The sequence below is a fragment of the Schistocerca gregaria genome, chromosome 2 (assembly GCF_023897955.1).
Source record: "Schistocerca gregaria isolate iqSchGreg1 chromosome 2, iqSchGreg1.2, whole genome shotgun sequence".
NCBI lineage: Eukaryota > Metazoa > Arthropoda > Insecta > Orthoptera > Acrididae > Schistocerca > Schistocerca gregaria.
In genome coordinates, this window is record NC_064921.1 from 623,487,430 (window position 1) to 623,511,859 (window position 24,430).

General features: G+C 37.9%; 1 protein-coding gene across 3 annotated transcripts in view; it reads right to left on the reverse strand.

Annotated features, from left to right (window-relative positions):
* Positions 1 to 22,378: 22,378 nt before the first annotated feature.
* The window catches only part of LOC126334623 (putative RNA-binding protein Luc7-like 2), a 39,204-nt gene continuing 37,152 nt past the window's right edge, over positions 22,379 to 24,430 (reverse strand). For all 3 annotated transcript variants that reach the window (XM_049997055.1, XM_049997054.1, XM_049997052.1), the window contains 2 exons: positions 23,434 to 23,735; positions 22,379 to 22,722 (listed from right to left, as the gene is read on the reverse strand). In XM_049997055.1, the coding sequence (XP_049853012.1) occupies positions 22,605 to 22,722; positions 23,434 to 23,735 (420 nt within the window). In that variant the 3' untranslated portion in view covers positions 22,379 to 22,604. The remainder of the gene's footprint in view (positions 22,723 to 23,433; positions 23,736 to 24,430) is intronic.

A 24,430-nucleotide genomic window follows, 5' to 3' on the forward strand; every position in this document is an offset into this window, starting at 1 on the left:
GTTTGGCGCCGTGCAGGTGAGCGCCACAATCAGGACTGCATACGACTGAGGCACACAGGGCCAACACCCGGCATCATGGTGTGGGGAGCGATCTCCTACACTGGCCGTACACCTCTGGTGATCGTCGAGGGGACACTGAATAGTGCACAGTACATCCAAACCGTCATCGAACCCATCGTTCTACCATCCCTAGACCGGCAAGGGAACTTGCTGTTCCAACAGGACAATGCACGTCTGCATGTATCCCGTGCCACCCAACGTGCTCTAGAAGGTGTAAGTCAACTACCCTGGCCAGCAAGATCTCCAGATCTGTCCCCCATTGAGCATGTTTGGGACTGGATGAAGCGTCGTCTCACGCGGTCTGCACGTGCAGCACGAACGCTGGTCCAACTGAGGTGCCAGGTGGAAATGGCATGGCAAGCCATTCCACAGGACTACATGCAGCATCTCTACGATCGTCTCCATGGGAGAATAGCAGCCTGCATTGCTGCGAAAGGTGGATATACTCTGTACTAGTGCCGACATTGTGCATGCTCTGTTGCCTGTGTCTATGTGCCTGTGGTTCTGTCAGTGTGATCATGTGATGTATCTGACCCCAGGAATGTGTCAATAAAGTATCCCCTTCCTGGGACAATGAATTCACGGTGTTCTTATTTCAATTTCCAGGAGTGTATTTCAAAGATGTGATTCCAATGCCCAAACAGTTTATGAAACAGTCCAAAACTGCTTAATAGGTATGTTAAAAGCTCGTCTTATTCCAAACAAATATTATAAAACAAGAATAGGTAAACTGTGGTACACCAAAGAGTTGGAGAGTTTAAAAAATAAGCTACTGCTGTTAAAGCGCATTGGCAAAGAAAAATAAGTCTAATGAAATTAAGCACCTTGAAATAACCACTAAGAAACTGTATAAGAAAGAGCTACTATTGGTGAAACAGAGAAACAACACTAATCTCATAAAAAATAGTAAAAACCAGTGCAAGACAGCCTTGTCAGCAATTAATAACATTAAAGGTGAAATCAGAAACTTTGATAAGACAGCTTCAATACCAGCAGATATGTTCAACAATAAATTTGTAAGCTATGCTGATTAAATCAAAAAGTTGATTAGTAAACCCAATGTAATGTATACAGATTATCTTAAGAGCACAAACTTAAATCATAATCAGGCCAAACCTTCATTGAAATACTTCAAAGAGGTATGCCAAGATGAAGTTCTTAAACTTGTCAAAGAAATGAAAAATTCATGCAGTACGGATATTTTTAATATGTCGAACAATCTATTTAAAAAAAAACAGTACGTTACATTGCCTTCCCCCCCCCCCACCTCAGCGTACAACATGTCATTTGCGACTGTGGTAGCAGTCATGTCATCTGCAACTGCGGTAGCAGCTGTTAGTAAGCAAATACTAAAAGATGAACTGACCTGAAGGTTCAGGGAGCAAAACCAGTGGACTTGTAGACTTGCTTGTATGGATGCAATAGCGCAATTCTTTTAAGTTCAGCAGCCACTTTTTTCCCCATAGTGCAATGGGAACAGTTCTGGCCCGGCAAAAGTTTGGCTGAGAATCGTCTTTCAGAGTAATATGTGCAACAGAAAAAAATCACAGAAAATATGCCGCAAACAGTGAAAAAAAAAGGGGGGGTTAGTATGAAAGTATGCATAGAACACTACATTTCAAAAAATGAACAGTAAAAACGTAATAACGTGATTGTGTAACTATGCTATTTTCAGCATGTTTTAGATTTTAAAAACCCACCGATGATGGTGATCTCTGTCACTGAAACTAGTTGTGAAATAAATACATAAACAAATAACAAGGTGTTTTGCATCAAGGCGGACTCAATTCCAATATTGTTGTTTTTCTATCAAGCAAGGACCAAATGGAAGAGTTCCAAGATAAAGAGGTGGAATCCAAAATTTTCGGGACTGGTGCTGCCATCTGGAAAGTAGTAGTAGTAGTAGTAGTAGTAGATCTATGCACCGCTAGGTGGCGAGAGCTGCATATCTAATGAATCAGTGTGCAGAGTCACCTTCAGCTGGGAGGACGTGTTCCGTGTCCACAATGATTTCTGTAATACTCTGCAAACAGAACAGCGCGTGTGTATCAAATTTTGTGCGAATCTTGGGAAAAGTGCTACGGAGACCTCTGCAATGATTCAACAAGTGTTTGGGGGACAGAGCATGAGCCATACAGTTGTCCTAGTGTAAGAGCCCGGGGTCTCCACACCCAAGAAAGTGAAACAGGTGAAGAAGGAAGTGAAGAGCATGATCATGGTTTTTTTTTTTTTTTGATACCAAGGCAATTGTGCACAATGAATTCATCTCACCCAACCACACATTGAATTCTGTGTACTACTGTGACGGCTCCATGAAAACATGTGGCGACGACAGCTCGAACTTTGGCATCAAGGGAATTGGCTGCTGCATCATAACAACACGCCCTGTCACGCGTCCTTGCTCACCAGGACCTTTTTGGTAAAAAAACAACATGGCGGTTGTACCCCACCCACTGTACTCGCAAGACTTGGCACCATGCGATTTTGTGGTATTCCCAAATCTGATACTAGTTGAAAGGCCGTAGGTTCAACACTCTAGGGAGGATTCAAGAAGCATCGCTGGAGGTGATAAACACCCTCAAAGAGCAGGACTTTGACCAGTGGCAGAAGCACTGGGACCAGTGTGTACGTGCATATGGGGACTACTTTGAGGGTGATGGCAACCATTAGTCCAAAGGTAAGGTTTTTAACAGATGGCAGCACTAGTCCTGAAAATTTTGGATAGCACATCGTATTGCTCTGTGTTGACTTAAGTCTACAGTCAACCTACAAATTGTGACTCATACTTATCCATTACCACACCCAGAGGACCTCATACACAGATTAGCTGCTGGTCGCTACTTTTCAAATACCACTAGATGGGCTTCTTTAAATATTTGCATTTGCCTTTTGGCAATGCTACCCCATACGCCATTTTCCAAAATGTATTTGGAACAGTTGACTGCTCAAGTACCAAACTGTTTAAACTATTTTGACAATATTGTCATAGCAGGACTCGCACCTGAAGAACACATTGCAAATTTGTGTGCTTTTTTTCATGTGTTATCTGCTGTAGGACTAAAGTGTAGACTGGACATGTGAGATTTTTTTAAACGTGAGTTGCAGTATCTTCTTCACGTTATAAAGTCAAGGTGTACATCCTCTTCAGTAGCATTTGTTAGCCATATGTGACCTGCCAGTTCCTTGCAATGTCACAGAATTGCAGTCAGTCTTAGGGAAAATGAACTATTACATTCATTTCACACCGAACGCTGCACAAATTGCAGCTCCATTGCACTGCTTGCGTCGCAAGAATGTCCCCTTTGCTGGGCAGATGGGTGCCAAGAAGCTTTTCAAAAGCTTAAAGATGTTATGTCCAGTGATTGATGCTTGGTTCACTTGGGTCCTGGCACAACAGTTGTGTTTAGCATGTTGATGCTTCCCCTTACGGAATCGGTATAGTGTTTTTGCACAGAATTTGTGATAAGACAGGCCTAAAGCTTTTATATCAAAAGGGTTGTTCAAAGCTCAGTGTAACTATTCACAAATAGAGAAAGAGGCATTGGCTATTGTGTATGGTGTCACCAAATTCCACTGCTATTTGTATGGCAGAAAATACTACTAGTAACAGATCACAAGCTATTGCAGTACTTGTTTCATCCAATGAAGCCGGTTTCTGTACGAACTGCCCAAAGATTGCAAAGATGGACTTTGTTGTTGCTCAGGATTCTGTAATTGCTTCAGTCCTTTCCTCTGAACTATAGGAAAATTACACAGGCTATGGAAGCTTATTCAGATTTGAACATTTTCCTCAAAAACACACATCAAAAAAAAGTATTCGATCACCCCAGTTCCCAGAAATCCTGAAGATATGTATTGACTGTGGATATTGCATAACAAACACAGTCCCTTTGACTGTTCAGAGCTATCACCAAACCCACCCAAAGATGTAAACAAACGTGCATGAGCAGCGCCTGTTACACCGAGGGGACCTGGCAGCTGATCAGTTCCAGTCATTACACCAGGAAGGAGGTACACGGCTCGTGTTATCTGTAGTTCAACAATGCCTAAATGGTTCATACTGTGGTTCGAGATAGCATCCGCATTGTTCTTTGTGCTTGGAAGAGCTCTCAACAGGGGAACTGTCCAGGCATCTCAGAGTGAACCAAAGTGATGTTATTCGGGCATGGAGGAGATACAGAGTGCCAGGAACTGTTGATGCCATGCCTTGCTCAGGCCGCCCAAGAGCTACCTACGGATTATGGCTTGGAGGAACCCTGACAGCAACACTACCATGTTGAATAATGCTTTTCGTGCAGCCACAGGATGTTATATTAAGACGCAAACTGTGCAGAATATGCTGCATGTTGTGGAACTTCACTCCTGTCGTCCATGCAGGATCCATCTTTGCAACCACAACACCACGTACTGCGGTACAGATGAGTCCAACAACATGCCGAATGGACTACTCAGGATTCTTCACCGATGAGTGTCGCATATGCCTTCAACCAGACAATCGTCAGAGATGTGTTTGGAGGCAACCCGGACAGGCTAACACCTTAGACACACTGTTACGGCATAAAATCGGCACCGGCACGCTAGTCGGGAAACAACAGCTGTGAGAAGAAGTCAGCCAATCACACACTGACCGACCTCCCTCTAGGATGACAACATGACAGCGGCAGCCCCTATGTGAAGAGGACATAATCGCGACACCTGACTGGTGGTGGCCCACTCCAATAGCAGTGTCAACACTAGCCACTTCGTCAGGAATAACTATGTATTTGTTTATTTTGAAGAAGACTGATTATTTTGTACGTCACCCTTTGCTTGCGACACATCTGTGCAATCCAAGTTACATATTGTAGTTGCCTTTTGTAATAAAACTCATTAGCACAAATAGTCTGTTTATCTAGAAAACAGACACAACAGTCCCCATAAAATATTAGATTATACTGTTAAATAAAGTGTATCATTTCTCATTCAAGTGAGACATTATGGTTATGGTGCAAGGAAGAAGCAAGTAAATAACAAACCTTTAAGACCATAACATTGGTATATAACAATGTAGAACAGATAGCATAGCCACTAAATAAATGGGATTATCTTTTCTGGGAATGACATGTCATTTGCTCAGGATAATATCATGTCACCAAATTATTCATTAGTTGGTTACATCACCAACCTACTTTGATTAACTCAACAGGAGTGCAACCAATGTGCAGTTTACAGATAACACTTGTCAACTATGTCATCAGCATCTGTTGCTAGGATCAAGGGGAGGAGTTTATGAGATAGTGATAATTGTCAATTTCAGATCACTAAGATTTTGTAATTCTGCTTCCAGCAAATGACTCCATCACTACACTCATTGATCTACAACATTTGTTTTCCAGCATCTTCATCATCTTTCTTACTAATGTCAAGATTTGAAGACCTCCCTCAAAGAATGTTGTATATTACAGTTTGATCATTTTTCAGGAAGTAAAAATTATTGTTTTCCTTGGGTGGTATTTTTATATGCTTTTTTGTCTGACATATTACTATATCCAGAAATTTATCTTAATTTTTATGTAGCTTTCCGTGTAAAAACATTGCATATACTGTAAAAATACACTGTGGAACAATGTGGTATATATAAAAACATAATAATTTACTCTTATAATGGCAAAAATAATGGATAGTATTACCAGAATGTTATATCTGACACACTGAAATAATACAATGTATTTATTTAATTAACCTCCAAGCTAAAGAAAAAACAGTCCTACACTGAACAAGAAACAACAAAAAGACAAAATTAAACAGAGGAAAAATAAATTGAACTATTCACTCAGAAGGTAAATTCATATAAAGTTCCTTGTATTGTACAACAAGGTGTATCTCCAAATTGTACCTCATTTCCTCTGGTGATAGAGGAAGAAGCTCTTTATACAACAAAGAAATTTAGGACTGACTAAGAACATCAAAAAAGTTCAAAGAAGGGCAGCTCATTTTGTATTATTGTGAAATAGGGGACAGTGTGTCATGGATATGATATGATATGCAACCTTGAATGGCAGTCATTAAAATAAGGGCATTTTTCTTTGTGGCGAGATCTTTTTCACAAAATTTGTCTCCAAATTCTCCTCAGAGAGTGAAAAATATTTTTTTTTGCACCCATCAACATAGAAAGAAAATATCATTATAATAAAATCAGAGCTCACACGGAAAGATTTAAGTGTTTGTTTTTCCTGCATACTGTTAGAGAGCAGAACGGTAGAGTAATAATTTGAAAGTGGTTCAATCAAGTGTGAATTGCAGAACAGTCACATAGATGCGCACGTAGGAAACCTCAAAACAGGAATAAGGTGTTAACTTGAGGTTGATTCTCTCTTTGGTTTTTTAGCAGAAACTGACTTATCCAAGGATGAATGAAATTATGATTAACAGACAAATACACCAAATTTGCATCATCTGCATTGATTCTCAAGTTTTGGTCACACTTCCTACTTGAGAGCAACAAAGTCTTTCTGCCTCATTTTCTTTAGCAATTAACGTTTTCATCAACAATACATACGCACGCACGTTTACCATCTCTTGCATGACCTTCCTTCCTTCCTCTCCCCTCGACCCACATCAATTGCTTCCCACTTCTGCACAACATGCATGTTATACCTTTCCCCTGCTCTCAAAGTTTCTTTCATGCATCTAACAATTTTGATTGGTTGAGACAGTTCCGTTATTACTTTTATCTTGTATTTGTACTGTACCATTTTACTTCCCAACTATCTGTAATGGAAGTAAAGTGATTTGGAAAGTAACAGTAAGTCAATCATATTACAGAATACGTTTGAGGCCACTGATCTGTCTTCTCTTCATACAAATAATACAATAACATCTGGTCCTGCTTATTAGTTTCTGACATATACACACATTTGGCCAGTGACAGTGATATAGGTATTACTTGCTTGGAAGCATTTATTAGCACCTTTATAAAGAAACTCAAATTTTAACAATTTTTTTGTCTATCCTTACACTTACCAGTCATCAATCAAGCATGTAGAATAACCTGCAATTATATTTCCTTTTCTCAATTCAACAGATACAGTTTCTTAGAACTGTTCCTTCTATTTAACCTTTGTGTTCCAGTGAAACGTGTTTTTAGATTTTAAAAAAGATTTAGCTGAAATAAAAAAGGAAACTATTCTAAGAATTATACACATAATAATGACGGCTAACATACAACTTCACCAACAAATTCACAACCATCCAGACATGAAATTTTTTCTTCCCTTTTGCACACACAACAGTTATTTATATTAATAATCAGATTGTTCAGTATCTAGATCCTGATAACACATTTCTTTGTTTTATATATATTATACAAATGAAATACTCATTTTCATCTGAAGATAAGCCTCCTCCTAAGTGAAACATTAACACAATCTACTGTTGGAATAATTTAGCATGTAATAACTCTTAACTGATCTGGTTTTGGATGTTCAGACTGATGTCTTGAGCAGTCTTGGCTCATCCTTATCTCTATTTCACTGTTTTCCACCTGTGAGCCTTTCTTTCAACAGACTTAAATCTGATTTCACATTAATCATATGTACTGCAAGATACTGAGTATTGCTTCTAATTTCCAGTTACAAATCCTACATTCATTCTTCGTATTCACTAGTTTGTCATTCACATCAGCAATTACAGATTGGAGTGTTATCTGTAAGGCAGTAACCTGTACGGAAATCCATAGGGCTATTGGTAATAGGGGGATGAGTATGTACAACATTTTTGTCATGTGGGATCACCACCATCGATTTAATAACCATTACTGTCCACACTTTACGATACTGAATGGTTACACAACATTTGACAGACCTGCTTCCACACTCATTACTATGCCAACTTCTGAGTTATTTGAATGCCAGCCATTTTCCAATTCACTGCCTCTTAAGAGTCATTTCTAAAACATTTAGTACCTGATCAGCAATAATTTTTTTCAATCTATCAACCCATTCATGTCAAAGTCCTGGAGTCAGTCGGTTGAAGAAACATGTGCACAACTGAAAAACTAAACTGAATCATAAGTGGGCACCTACACTTAAGTCAGGCGCAATGAATGTGTTAATGAAGAGAGAAAAAAAGCATAACCTCTAACAAGCAACTTTGTCTCTCCTTCGTTGGTTAAAGCATGTATGGGTGACTAAACAATGAAGTATAAATAAAGCGATTGCAACATACTCTAAATTTCAATTGACCACAAGACCCAGTATACAAATAACTTTGAAGTCTTTCACTGAACTACCCAAGAGTTTGACAGTAGGCCAACCTGCTTGACTTCAACATAATTAGCATTTAAGAGGCTAATATGCATTGAAATCCAAGACTGCCTGTATGCCTCACTAACAAGTGTTTACCAGTTAATTAATGAAGTTTCACATGCTACATACAGCTGGCGTTCATGTAAGACATAATCCGTGTCTTTCCGATACTATTAGGTATCTCGCTTAATTGCAACAGTTGAGAGTTGCAAGAATAGTGTTACTTGTGCTGATCTTTGGCAACCATATATGAAGTATAAGAAGGTTAACATTAAGCCAGAAAATTTTGGAGTGAAAGTAGATCCTGCCAGAGAAGATATATATTTGGCATATGAAGTTAGTTATACGACAATAACAACACATCCTAAAATGAATCTTAGTCTTCACATGTTGTAATGAAAACTACATTTTCTCAGTGTAAACAACTATTTCTTGACCACATATCCAAGCACTCTTTCTGTTCAGACAATGAACCACTTATCACATCAATGTATGACAGTCCACTTCTATAATTACTCTCAACAACACCAGAACTGAAAAATGTGACTGTTATTCAACAGGCTCCATGTTATACTGTGCAGTGTGCATGGAAGCTGCAATGAATGTTCATATTAGTGACCTTAGACTTGTACCAAGACTATTCTGAATATTTTGGGAAAGATTTCTCAATTTACAATGAAAGACATTACACCACACATCACTTTCCAACAAATCGAGAAAAATAAAAACAAGTAGGAATGGCAATAAAAACAGAAAAGGCTATCTCTTTCAAGATTCAGAAGTGTTCCTCACAAAATGCATTTTTTTTCCAGTGACACGTCATGGAAATTTAAATACGACGTAGCCACTTCTGCAACAATTCTGTTGAACCCTAACAGAGATGACGAACTGATTTCACCACTGACTGTAACAGCAACAAAATTGGTGTTGACAGAACACAATATCCACTTGCTCAAAACCCAGGAGTTATGAAACAAACTATTTATTACATCCCTCATTTCACTTCAAGATAGCCAGGCAAAAATGTATTCCAGTCTTTATGAAGACAGAGGGGAAAAAAATTGACCTAGCAACAATCTCCTCTGCTACAAATACTGACATAACATCAGTACAAATTTTGAGAGCCCTCCAGGTAAATGCAACTCACTAATGTTAACTGCAAACTTTAGACAACTAGAAGTAGCAGCAACAACCTTCGCATAAATTAATATAATTCTAAAAAATAAAACTATTGTAGCGTACAGAATTCTGAAACATGGTTCCAACTTAATAAGTAATGTCTGCTTTACAATATGTAAAGCATCACTGGCACTTTGAAATTTTCCAGACTTGTTAAAATAGTCAAATGTTACAGCTTTCCATAAGGGGACCAGAAAGGCTTCAAAAGTTATCCAGTTTCACTGCTGACATCTTTCTACAAGACATCAGAAAAAGTAATGCACTCCAGAGTAGTCTCTTTACTTCGGTAGAAACAATTTACTTACCATATCACAATTTGCATTCCAGAACAGATGCTCAACTGAGAATGTTATTTATACATTAACTCACCAAACAGTTCAAGTCCTAAATAATAATAATAACAACAATAACAATAAAATCAACAATCAATTACTAATTCTTGTCATTTTTTCAAGGCATTTGATTGTGTAGCTATGTTATAGTCTTCAAAAAACTGAAGGCTCTACACACAGCTAACTCAAATCTTATGGGGGGAGGGGGAATATTGTGCCAGGCAATTCAAATGATGCTGGAAGGGTAGAAAATTATAGTGAGAGAAGAGGGCTCAATTTTGGGTCCACTCTTGGATTTTTTGCACACAATACTGGAGTTGAAGAGATTGTTAAAAATACTTTTCACACAACTAAGTGGTTCTCAGAAAATGGACACTCCCTAAATTTTTAACATAGACACTATCTTCAGTTCTATAAAAGAAGTAGTCACATCAACAATTGATGTAGCACAATTGGTAGTCAGTAAATCAGGTAAAATGCTCCAAATGTTTGGGTTTACATATTAATAAAACAGCTATTCTTGGAAAGAAATTAACCTCCTGATATATTTCCACTCAATAAAGATTTATGGAATTATTTTCTGGGGTAATTCCTCATTTAGAAAGAAAGTATTGACTGCACAAAAACCAGCAGCAAGCGTATTATGCGGTGTCCACAAACAGACATCATGAAGGTACTTCAAGAAGCAAGGCATTTTAACTGCGCTATCAATACACGTATTTGCTAATGAAATTTGTCACAAATAGTCCATAACAATTTGAGAAGAACAGTAAGGTCTATATCCTTCCAACTGGCTTGGGGGGGGGGGGGGGGGGGGGAGACCAACAACATCCAAATGATCTGTGGAACATGTATCCAACAGTATGTTCAGGTTGCTAAGCTTGTGATAGGAGAAAGCAATTTGTAGTGTTAGGAAAGCAATGACTGCATTTGTGTAACAGTATTACCAAGACTAACAAAAATAGTGGGACATAATAGTAATTCCAGAAAGTACAATATCTGTGGTTTAAAAAAATAACAGGAGATCAAGCAGAACTAAAGAGAACACTAAATTTATTATTTTTTCCACTTCTTGTAACTTTGCTACAATGTATGTTAAACAAAAGGAACTAAATTTGTATCGCCATAAGAACACTGTCTTTTAAAATTCTGCAGAAACGAGTGCCTACCTCTCTCATGTTACGTATTGCATTACGGATAAGAAAGAAAACTTCCCCATTCATACACTGCCACTCCTGCAATTTTAACTGAATTTATCTATTACATAAGATTGTGGGAAATACTCAAGAGCTTGGACTGTGGGAAATACACAAGAGCTTGGACCTCCAAACTGACAATTACCATTAAATGGATTTTTTACTGCAACAACAAAACTCAAACTTAAAAGCAGAAATTTCAGAATGAAAATGAACACAATGGTCACAAGAAAACACGTCTACAGATAAGACCAGGAAATTTTTGAACATAATTTGTGTGGACTCATTTGCTTAAAGTGTAAAAATTAATGTGCAACATATAACTCCGAACATTTCATTTATATGTATGTAATGTTCATTTTGTATCATATCTGTATAATATTATAAATATTTGTTTTTAGTACTTTGCAAATCAAGTCCCTCTAAAAATCCATTACACCTCAAATTGTTACGAGATTTCTTTTATTTCTCTTTCTTTTATACATAGAACTGGGTGCAGTTTTAATGTTTCTGCCCAAATGTGGGTATGAAAACTCTTGTGCAGTCTTAAATACCCAGATTTCTGTGTAAACAGTGGACTAGACTTTTCCCTTTTAGCTCATTCCACTGAAAATCAGCCAAAATTAATGAGGTTGCCCTCATGTCACATTTGTGAAAAAAGTTGTAAAAAGAACATAATGAAAGAAGGTTAAATTATTTTCTTTTGAATATTGAGATCAAAACGGTGGTTACAGTGTAATTACAAAATTTGGTTCATTTTCACAAACTGGCATCAGTAGAAATGGTGTTAACTTTATTCACAGATTTATTTTATTCCACTTGGTGTCTTGGAAAGTATCAACTACAATCTAAAATTATTCAAGTGTGATAATTATGCTCACAACTCTGTACTGAAAGTCTTTCCATCAAAATCACAACCTTATTAAAAAAAATTCTGAATGGTATTTGTCCTGAGTAGTGACAAATGAAAGGACATAAAATGCATTTATTTTATTTTGTGACAACTACTGTCTTAAGCAAATTATCAATGGGGAACAGTGTGTCTGATCCTAAAGCACAGTATACAAGATAGCCTGTGCTTGAGCAGGCAAAGTCATTAAAATATTTTTCACGATGGACCCTACAAACAGCACTAGCCATAACTCTACTGCATCTACATCTACATCCATACTCCGCATGCCACCTGACGGTGTGTGGCGGAGGGTACCCTGAGTACCTCTATCGGTTCTCCCTTCTATTCCAGTCTCGTATTGTACGTGGAAAGAAGGATTGTCGGTATGCTTCTGTGTGGGCTCTAATCTCTCTGATTTTATCCTCATGGTCTCTTCGCGAGATATACGTAGGAGGGAGCAATATACTGCTTGACTCTTCGGTGAAGGTATGTTCTCGAAACTTCAACAAAAGCCCGTACCGAGCTACTGAGCGTCTCTCCTGCAGAGTCTTCCACTGGAGTTTATCTATCATCTCCATAACGCTTTCGCAATTACTAAATGATCCTGTAACGAAGCGCGCTGCTCTCCGTTGGATCTTCTCTATCTCTTCTATCAACCCTACCTGGTGCGGATCCCACACTGCTGAGCAGTATTCAAGCATTGGGCGAACAAGCGTACTATAACCTACTTCCTTTGTTGTCGGATTGCATTTCCTTAAGATTCTTCCAATGAATCTCAGTCTGGCATCTGCTTTACCGACGATCAACTTTATATGATCATTCCATTTTAAATCACTCCTAATGAGTACTCCCAGATAATTTATGGAATTAACTACTTCCAGTTGCTGACCTATTTTGTAGCTAAATGATAAGGGACCTATCTTTCTACGTATTCGCATCACATTACACTTGTCTACATTGAGATTCAATTGCCATTCCGTGCACCATGCGTCAATTCGCTGCAGATCCTCCTGCATTTCAGTACAATTTTCCATTGTTGCAACCTCTCGATACACCACAGCATCATCTGCAAAAAGCCTCAGTGAAATTCCGATGTCATCCACCAGGTCATTTATGTATATTGTGAATAGCAACGGTCCTATGACACTCCCCTGCGGCACACCTGAAATCACTCTTACTTCGAAAGACTTCTCTCCATTGAGAATGACATGCTGCGTTCTGTTATCTAGGAACTCCTCAATCCAATCACACAATTGATCTGATAGTCCATGTGCTCTTACTTTGTTCGTTAAACGACTGTGGGGAACTGTGTCAAACGCCTTGCGGAAGTCAAGAAACACGGCATCTACCTGTGAACCCGTGTCTAAGGCCCTCTGAGTCTCGTGGACAAATAGCGAGAGCGGGGTTTCACACGACCGTCTTTTTCGAAACCCATGCTGATTCCTACAGAGTAGATTTCTAGTCTCCAGAAAAGACATTATACTCGAACATAATACGTGTTCCAAAATTCTACAACTGATCGACGTTAGAGATATAGGTCTATAGTTCTGCACATCTGTTTGACGTCCCTTCTTGAAAACGGGGATGACCTGTGCCCTTTTCCAATCCTTTGGAACGCTTCGCTCTTCTAGAGACCTACGGTACACCGCTGCAAGAAGGGGGGCAAGTTCCTTCGCGTACTCTGTAAAATCGAACTGGTATCCCATCAGGACCAGCGGCCTTTCCTCTTTTGAGCGATTTTAATTGTTTCTCTATCCCTCTGTCGTCTATTTCGATATCTACCATTTTGTCAACTGTGTGACAATCTAGAGAAGGAACTACAGTGCAGTCTTCCTCTGTGAAACAGCTTTGGAAGAAGACATTTAGTAATTCGGCCTTTAGTCTGTCATCCTCTGTTTCAGTACCATTTTGGTCACAGAGTGTCTGGACATTTTGTTTTGATCCACCTACCGCAGAAGGCTTTATGCAGCCCATGGTTTGGGGAACCCTGCTATAAATGAAAGAAAGAAAGGAAATCGTCACATTTGCAAAATGCAATTTATTGAATAGGCAATTAGACATGAGAAGGTCGAATGTCTCATGAATTTGACTGTTTGCGTATCTATGCTCTTGAATGGTTACCAGACCGTTTTTTCTGAGCCACAATCTGTTTTCATAGATAGAAGCAATGAACATTACTTTACTAGTGATAGAAGATTTGCTTTTAATGCCAAGATTAAGTTATATGAATTTAGTAGATGACAGACTATCAGCAACCTGGTTTCATTCAGTGGTTTGAAGAGAAAAAATCATTTAACTATTGTCTCAGGAATAGTGGAACTAGTTTCATTTTTTGTAACATTCATTAAATTTGTTACCTCCTCTGTCACAGTATAAAGTATTTGTATTCCTGTAACATGAGTTTTGGCACACATGAACACACCTTTTGAACTTAGAATGTTACTATCATATGGACACCACAGAATTGATTTTGTGGTGTAACATTTAACAGTTCCACCTATTCCATTAAGTGCATCTTTGCCATAAGTACTGCCAAAAAATTCCATTCTGTAGTACACGAGAGTGGTTTTCTGGAAACCTTAGAAAGTTTGTCATGCTGCAAACAATCACTTTTACAACACTTAATGTAATCCTCTGTTTTATGGCATAAAACAAAATGGATGAAGGAGAACTTTAATTTTCTGTCAGGAAAATCATTGTGCAAAGCCTGAAGGAAACAAATTTCTGCCAAATCCACTATAATGGTGTGTAAAGTATCAGTGGGTTTCCTTGTTCAATTTTAACACATTAGTGATGGGTGTTTCACCACCATACCATACCAGTCTGTGTTAACAAAATCAAACTCTAAAGTTATTTTACTCCATACTTAACAGTGGTCCTTATAGGACATTCTTTTAAAAAGACACAAAAATTCTGGGTAGCCAACAAACTTGAAAACACACAAAAATGCCTACTGATGAAGGTTTGTCATCACGAAAGAATTAGAAACAGAATCTAATTGTAAACAATATGCAAATTATAAACCAGGTGTGCCCAACATTTTAGGTTACATTTTGTGTTGCAAATAATATACTTAACACTAACAATAACCACTTTATATCTTCATTTTTAAAAAGATAAATCAATGGCAGAATAGCACCATGTGGTGGCAGTTTCAAATTGAAAATATTCAATTTAACACAACTTTACAAAAATTCAATTTTATGGAACTTTTTTACCAAATGTGTGATCAATGCTATGGAATGCCTCAATACCTACTTTGGGCTTTATGCAGCCCATGGTTTGGGGAACCCTGCTATAAATGAAAGAAAGAAAGGAAATCGTCACATATGCAAAATGCAATTTATTGAATAGACAATTAGACATGAGAAGGCAAGCAAAGAGTATCACCATATTTCTTTATTTGTACCACATTTGTACATAAAATTAACAAAGTTCATCTTTTTTAACTAGTGTTTTAAACAAACAATTTCAAACAATCAATGCTCGAGCACAGCTTTAGATTATGTTCACTTTTTTTTATATCATAAATACTTATTAGTGTAACAATTTCTGATCATCAATTTTCCACAATCACCTTCAATCTATTGGCATGCATTCAAGATATGACTGCCAATGATTGTCACAAATGGATCTCATTTGCTGCACTGTTTACACATGCTGTGATCGTATGCCCTGCTACAAAAAGGACAATGGGCAATTCCGCCATGAAGATGCACAATAGGTAGCAAGGGCTGTTTTGGAAGCCCAAGAGGAAGTTTTGTTTTGAGTTTCATAACTTCAGATTTGTTTTGTTGTTATATACAATGATCAACAGAAGATCTTGCTGCATGAATGACTTTTTCCAGGCAATGAGAGCAGACAATTTTCGTTCCAGAGTTAGTCATCTGAATATATATCAGAAGACCATTATATCCACCATATTGACAAAACTGTAGACCAGCACGATATGCCACTGGTGACAGTTCCGAGTAATGTCCTATTGCCTGCGCATTTGATCAAAAGTCAAGACCAGTAGTGGACTAAATGTTCTACAGAGCAACTGGGGCTGCCTTTTCATTGCTTTTTTGTGTCAGCTTCAAATTTGTTTATCCATATTATTTATATAAACACACAGAACACAAAATGATATAACCAACAACTATTAAGAAAATTACATTTAACTTCCACGAATACTTGCCACAGGCTTCAACAACAATTTAGACATCTTTGCACCATGGGAGTCTCCACACTACTAGTGGGAGTGAGAAATCATACCTGAGGAATACATGAAACAGCAGCACTGCTGCGCTAATATTAGATGATCGGTGGGCTACAACTGTAGTTTGAAAACACGTGCGGGACTCTTGGTCCAGTATTTGGGCCAAATGTGATCATCAAGAGCCTGGCCCATGGTACATAGGTTGGGCAAAATGTAAACTGTACAGACCTGGTACATCATACGACTGTTGTGACTTGTGATATGCTTCACCACCACACATAACAGACAAGGCTTTTGACATTATTCGTATCTCTGAACCATCCAGTTACATGTTATTCATGGCCACATTCACATACTGAAATAGGTTTTTTCAAAACTTAAATGCTGTGATGAGAACATTGAGTGTTATGTTGATACTTCCGACATCAACAGTGATAGTAGTGACATCATACATCCTGTATGACAAAAATACAGGTAATTATTTATTGAGAATGGTAGGTACTGCATTGGAAGGCAGCATGGAGGGTAAAAATCAGAGGGAGAGCAAGAGATGAATACACTAAGCAGATTCAGAAGGATGTAGGTTGCAGTAAGTACTGGGAGATGAAGCTTGCACAGTATAGAGTAGCATGGAGAGCTGCATCAAACCAGTCTCGGGACTGAAAACAACAACAGGTACTGCTGATGAAGATCAACTGCTAAGGCCTAGCTCTGAAAAGAAATAGTCTAAAAATCTGGAACAGTACAATGACTTCTGGCATGAAAGAGGCATTGGTAATGTGTTTTGGGAGAATATTGGAACCGAGACTGATACATAGAACAAATACAAACCATTCCAAATATAAAATACGAAGAATTGATGCCAGTTCATTTCCGGTGGATTGTAATGAAATTAAAAGATATTTTGCATTGTCCATAATAATGTTTAAAGAGGGGAGAGGAAAAAAAAATCACTAAAGTAAACAAACTGGCTGAAGAGGGCTGTTACAGAAACAGACGATATTTAGAAAAAAACAATGCAGCTAAAAAGGTACAGACAAATTAAACAATTTTTGCACTTTGCAAATGATCTGATTGCCAATACACACAAATTGAACAAAATAATACCTATGACCAAGTATCGAAATAAAAATTCTTAAGCAGTGTACACTATGAAGTACAACATTACTATTGATGAATTGGTTCAAATGACTGAGCACTATGGGACTTAACATCTATGGTCATCAGTCCCCTAGAACGTAGAACTACTTAAACCTAACTAACCTAAGGACATCACACAACATCCAGCCATCATATTGATGAATTGCTCATGAAATTTAAGAGACGCGTATCTTGCAAATAATTCAACCCATGAAGGAGGACACGATTTAGTACTAAATTTGGCGAATTATGTGAGCATGGGTCAGGTTACTGCTATGACAAATATATACAGGCCACTATAAGAACCTGTAATTATAGCGTCTCCAAAAGTGTTGTCTAAGAGCTATCACAGTTGGTGCTACACCGACTCACTTTATACCTAGATAATCTGTGCTCTTCATATAAACTTTGACATTTTCTGTGTAATTATAAAACAAACGTCACTGGTACACTGTGTGTACAAAGAAAGTATACGCCAAAAAGTTTCTGTAAAGTAAAATTGAAAAGGGGGGGGGGGGGGAGGAGGATATAGAATGAGGAGTCGCAATCTAATACTCATTGTAAAATGGAAAGATCAGTGAGATGTTCACGTTATAACAAAAAAACACAGAACAGTGGATATGATTACACAAGGATCGAGTCTTACTTTGAAAGAGTCTTATTATTGAGTACGACAAGGGAATGATTAGAATTGATTAACTGGACTAAATACTAGCATGCTTTCCAATCATGAGAAACTATACAGAAGATATCAAAAAAATTCTTTTGTGTGTTTTTATATTGGTCTTCAATTAATATATTTTGAGCAACAAAACAGGAAAAAACAGTGATGATTATAGGACTGAAGTAGCTCAATCATTACTGAAGAATATACCACAACCAGATAATGAAGGATGAGGACGAGTATTGTACTGGGATTTACTGGACACTACACAAGGAACATAAAACTCATTTTCCTAAACATATTGACCCAACAGCATCAAAATCCAGGCCATCAACACTACAGTTTACTTGTAAATCAATCAAGAGATCACCAATTTAGTATTGGAGGACAGCACAGAGGGTAAAAATCATAGAGGGAGACCAAGAAATGAATACACTGAACACATTCAGAAGGATGTAGGTTGCAGTAGGTACTGGGAGATGAAGCAGCTTGCACAGGATAGAGTAGCATGGAGAGCTGCATCAAACCAGTCTCTGGACTGAAGACAACAACACAACATGAGAATATAACAAGATGCAGTTCCATTATGAGTACTTTTGTTTCGAACGATATGGCACCCTTTAAGATTATCAATCTGTGCTGTTGCTTTTTGTAGAAGTGCTAATAATATGAATTTTGAAATACTGAAGAATTGGAAACAAGTGGTATTAATTTGTATCACTTTATAGATTGATAAATGTTTTTTGGTATTTCTAACAATTACAAGAAGAAGCTGTAATTACTTATAAAATATTTCACAAAATGAAACCAGTTGGATTGTACACATGCACTTACATCCTGTAAGTTGTGCACAACTGATACAACACTGGACCAATTTGCTGAACTGTGGAATAGCTCGAAAGCTGGGCAATCTTTTTTACATTATGGGCCCAGGCCATTGGAACTTAAATACAGGGGTAATGGCAGAGCTTGTTGCTGCCAGAAGACCTGCAGAACGAGGCTCTCTGTGGCAAGTGGTGGCCACACTGCAGTCCCACACGTTAATTAGCGACATATTTTGATATGTAAAGAGTAAAGTTTTTGAACTAGATACTCAACAAATTCAAAAACTGTCTTCATTGATATGCCCAGTGAAGGTCACTCAGTCTGTATTCCATTTCTGGAAAACCAACTCATTACACAGGGGGAAAAAAATTCTTCAGCAGGCAGATCGGCAATGCAGCATGCACTCTTCCTTCTACAGTCTGCAACCAGGGTTGTGTAAAAGTTCAGTGTTACAACTACCTTATAAATGTATTCCATGACTTTACAGCAGCACATTCTTTTGGACAAACTTCACAAAATTAAGTAAAACCAATTTGAACAACGATATTTTTCTATCAAAGCTACTTACACATCTAACATTACAAAAAACGCTTTCTGTCTTAACACAATCTTGCCTTTTCTGAAGGAACAAATAGACAATCTCTTAGTACTAGAAATTTGACTGTCACGTATTTCCATGTCTTTGCCTATTATGTTTCCTCTTTACAGCATACTTCTGACTAAATGTTTTTTAAATACTTTTCATGTATTCCATTGGGTTAAATGTTGGGATTTTTTCTTTAGATAAAGTTACATACTAAAGTAAGTATTTGCTGTTTTTTGAAAACTATTTTTGCTAAATTTATCAAAATCTTTGCTTTAAACACAGTCTGAGCACTCAACATTGCCATGTTCTTGAGACATTTTCCACTGGAACAAGCAGCACTTCAGAAACTGTTTGCAGGAAATTTAATGTTACATGACGAACCTTTTTAAACATATTCCAAGCACCTTGTGTGCATCTCTTAGGTACCACCTTTTGTGAACATCTTTTAGGTATTAAATGGTGAAATTTCAAATAATTCACACGATTCAAACATCACTCTTATTAAATCAATCTCTCTGCTGCTACTGCTTCTTTCCTTCTGACATCTCTGCTGTTGCAAAACCTATAATATATGTTTTCCCATCATGGTTTCTAAATCGGGTGTGTATGTTGCAGAAAAGGCCTGATTTAAAAATTTTCTGGAACTAATCAGTCAAAGATGCATTATGAAGAATCTGCAAGCGTGAAACAAAGAATTAATATCAAATTTATGCGATTTTTAACCCGTATGTTAGGGGACAAATAAGATTTAAATGTGACAGCAGAAATCTGTGTAGCAAGCTCCGAGTGAGAATGCACGACTGCAGTTGACAGAGCAGTGTCACTACTGTACCTGGTAAAACGTATTACTTTCTAATAACTTACTAGACAGGAGAGACATTTAGAGAAGCATACAGGCAGATAGAAAGTATGGAATCAAGATTAAAAACACACACACACACACACACACACACACACACACACACACACACAAAAACACCTGATGTCCGAGTACTGCTGCTAGACTGAATTTTTCATTGTTTCATGTACTGTTTAGCTGCTTTAAACACTCCTCACTCATCTTTATTCTGAAATATGAGATCTAGCAATCAATGAAGAAACATCCTCCTCCTAACTGTTTAAATCTGAAAATTATAATAGGCATTGTGTGATTCAATTTACTTCATTGGAAAAATTCCTGAAATTTGCAAAGAATCTTCAGAAATGGTTTTCTTTGTAGATCTGTATATACTTGTACCATAATTCCAGAAATTTAATAATTTTATATTACAATTGTTTCTTTAATGACACCAACTTGAATAAGATTGATTAATAAATATAAAAGTTAAAATGGTCACTAACTTATAAGCCATCTATATACCCTGAATTTAAGCATATGAAATAATCAGGTTTGGATTACTGAATAAGGAAGGTACTTTTCACATTCACATTAATAAATAGATGTACACTCATGTTTAGAAAGTACATGAACACCTCGAGTGACTACAGATAGGGTGTTCATATTCACAGGACGCACATACTAGTACATTCTGCAGTAATGATTAGCATTTGAACCATGTTAGCCTGTGGGTTCAAGGTCAACATTGATATCACGCACAACACTAACTACTGGTAAAATGTGCCAGGGGTTCTTGTCACTATAAACTCAGCAACTTAATTAGCTGTGAAAAATGCTTCGCAGATGTAAGTGCAACACGTACTGTCAAACGAGTTTGAAAGGGGTCACATTATTGGCATGAGAGACTGATGCATCCATCTGGGAAATTGCTGCTCTTATGGGATGAAGTGCTTTGGCAGTGCAATGGGTGTGTGCAGAATGGTTCACGGAAGGCCATAGAACATGACGAGATAAGTCCGGTCCTACCACCCAGATTATCCCCAAGAAGACTGACACCTCATTCGATTGACATTGCAGGACACATCCTTCTTGGCTTTAACAATGGAAAAGTTAACACACTTCATACACTATCAGTGGTGACAGTCCACCACTGTCTATTACAACATGGGTTATGTGCGTGGTGCCAGTTCTCTGCCTACCGTTAATGAATATGCAAAAACCTGCTAGACAGCAATGGAGGACAGAACGTCGTCATTGGGGACAGAAATGACATCAGATATTGGTTTTGGACAAATCCATGTTCTGTTTGAAAATTATGGTCACAATTTGGTCTGCCGAAGATGGGGGCGCAACATCACAGCGACTGCATACACACAATACCTACAGCACCAACTTACGGCCCTATAGTGTGGGGTGCTATTGAGTACAAACACAAATCATAGTTTGTGTGCACACAGGGCACTGACTAATGTGGCATACGTGAATGACATCCTGCAACCTGTAGGCATACCCTTTCTGTACAACACCCCAGATGCTATTTTTCAGAAAGGCAATGCACAACCACATGATTCTGCAGGAACAAGTGCATTCTTGATGCCATATGTCAGCCTTTTGCCCTGGCTCACTCATCACCAGACTTGTTGCCAATTGAAAATATGTGAGAAGGTGAAACAATGGATGTAGCACTGTGACTCAATGCAACCACCACTGATAAACTTCGGAACACAGTAAATCAGCTTTAGTTCTTATACCCAGTCTATTCTGAAAATCCAAGTAGTTGTATTAAAAATGGAAATTTTAGAATCTTGCTGGATAAATTCCTGTGTACACCCTGATGTATACTCAGGGCAGTGATCACTGGAGAGGCACTGATCACCATCACCCTTTTCAGGCAATTAATGAGAGTGACAGCTGTTACCAGAGGCCATCCGATGCCAAACCTGACAATTTTTATTCTAACTCTTACCAATTTCTGCAATTCTCATAGGCTCTTGTTTTATCTCTTGACAAAACAGTTGCTGATTGGTCTGGACCTCAGGTAACTGTCAGGTACTGATGAACTAAATATTTCTTCCCAAGACTGGTGAAACCACAACATGAAAACCATATTATCAATGCTATGCTATGAGAGAAAACAATAGACAAGGAATACTATATCAAAGGAAACAACTATACTAACCTATTTTTTTATCCAAATGTTTACTAGTCAGCAATACAGGTGAAACAAAATTCAGTGAACAGCCATTAAGTGTCAACAAACAAATGAAAACAATCACTACTAGCACACTAATTTATTTTGAACAGTAACAAAAATGTATGAATATTATTAACAACTGGTATATGGTGTCTTTAAAATACAACTGAAATTAAGAAAGCTATAGTCCTCCAAAATTAGTGCTGGAACTGTCAAGAATGTTCATAATTTTCCCTTTTCCTGTCACGGGAACGTGATCTATCCTTCCTGTCACCAGAGCGGGAACGGTGTGAACGTCTAGACCGACTGCTGCTACGTGACCGATGTGATCTGTAAGAAAAATGTATTTCAGTCCTTTAACTGAAATCTTTCCCCACCTGACCAGCACATCACATCAAGAGTCATTCCATGTCATGTCATGTCATGTCATGTCATGTCATGTCAAGACAAGACATTGATCTTATTTCTTGCCCCGAATTTTGATTAAATCGGTCACTGAGGTAGCCTACACACAGGTTAAAAATACCCAACTATATTAAAATATATCAACCCATTTTGAAAATAAGGCAATGCAAAGTTGTCAAAAACTATCAAACACAAGACCGCTCTAATTTGAAATTGCTGTAGCAACTCTTCTACTTAAGCTAAAATGATGGAAGAGGTGCCACTTTATAGCACTTCCCACAAGCATTCCAACGATGTACAGTACAATAAGGGTTTGCGATGAAAATTTTTTCCACTTTAATGGAAAACTTAAGTTTTTATTTTACAACGCTTCATTTATTGTTGACTAATTTAAATCTGCAACCTCTTTCAGAAATAGCGGGCAATAACTACAATAAATTTTTAAATTTAAACAATTTATAAAACAATTTTTCATCTGTCTCCAGAAGACACTAAGAGCACACAAAAAACCAACTCACTTTCAATTGAATGTACAGTGAAAAACTATACTTTGTGTACACACCTCTGTCATTGCACTCAATTATTAGAATGTTAATCTACAGCATGCATGGGTTCATGAAAACATATGATCCCTACCTGGAGCTGTGCGACTTTGAGCGTGAGCGTGAACGTTTATCTCCCCGACTGCGAGAACGGCTGCCATGTCTGTGACGACGCTCACGGTCTCTATCCCGGTCTCTTTCTCTGTCTCTGTCTCTCTCCCGCTCTCTTTCCCTGTCACGGCTGTGCCTACTTGAGCCACCACTGAGACCACGCTCCCGTTCTCGTTCCCTTTCACGATCTCTTTCACGGAGCCTTTCACGCTCACGGCTCTCACGGTCACGATCTCTGTCCTTCAATGACTGGCGCATCTGTAGTTTCCGTCCTTCTACAGTTTTCTGCAAGAAACAATGCATGCAGTGACATTAGAATAATTGAAGGCCAATATTACACATTTAATATTATTAATATTACACATGGTGTATGTTTTGTATTGGCTGTATTAATAATGAAGCTGCTTCCTCCTGGAATATGTTCCACACTGATCACAAAGAAATTAAGTAAAGGAATCCAGTGAAAGAAACACCTAGAATTAAGGTATAGTGAACAGAAGTCTGTTAATGGCCCAGAACACTGGAAATTGTGTGACTGCAGTGATACAATCTGAACTTGAAAAAAACATTGAACGTCACAAACAGACAAGTTTATAAACTTAAGTTCTAATGTACATAAGCTACATTATACAAAGATTTTTACTTCATTATAAAATTTCAGTGTGTTTCGCTAGTAATACAATGTTGAACATAATATGAATTAAATTTAAGCCACTGCAACTACTTGTTGCACTTAAATACTTTCCTAATATCACCAGTCTTTACTTCCTTTTCTCACCCCATGTCCAATTTCTCCACCACCCGTCTCACCCATGATCACTAGACTGCCCATTTAGGTGGCACCACAAGAAGAATAGTTTTTCCATTATTGGATAATAAAACATATGTAACAATACTTCATATAACAGTTAGTAGTGACAAGTACAGAAGACAGGTCATAGGTCCTATATGTATACTTGTCCACTGGAAAGATAGATACT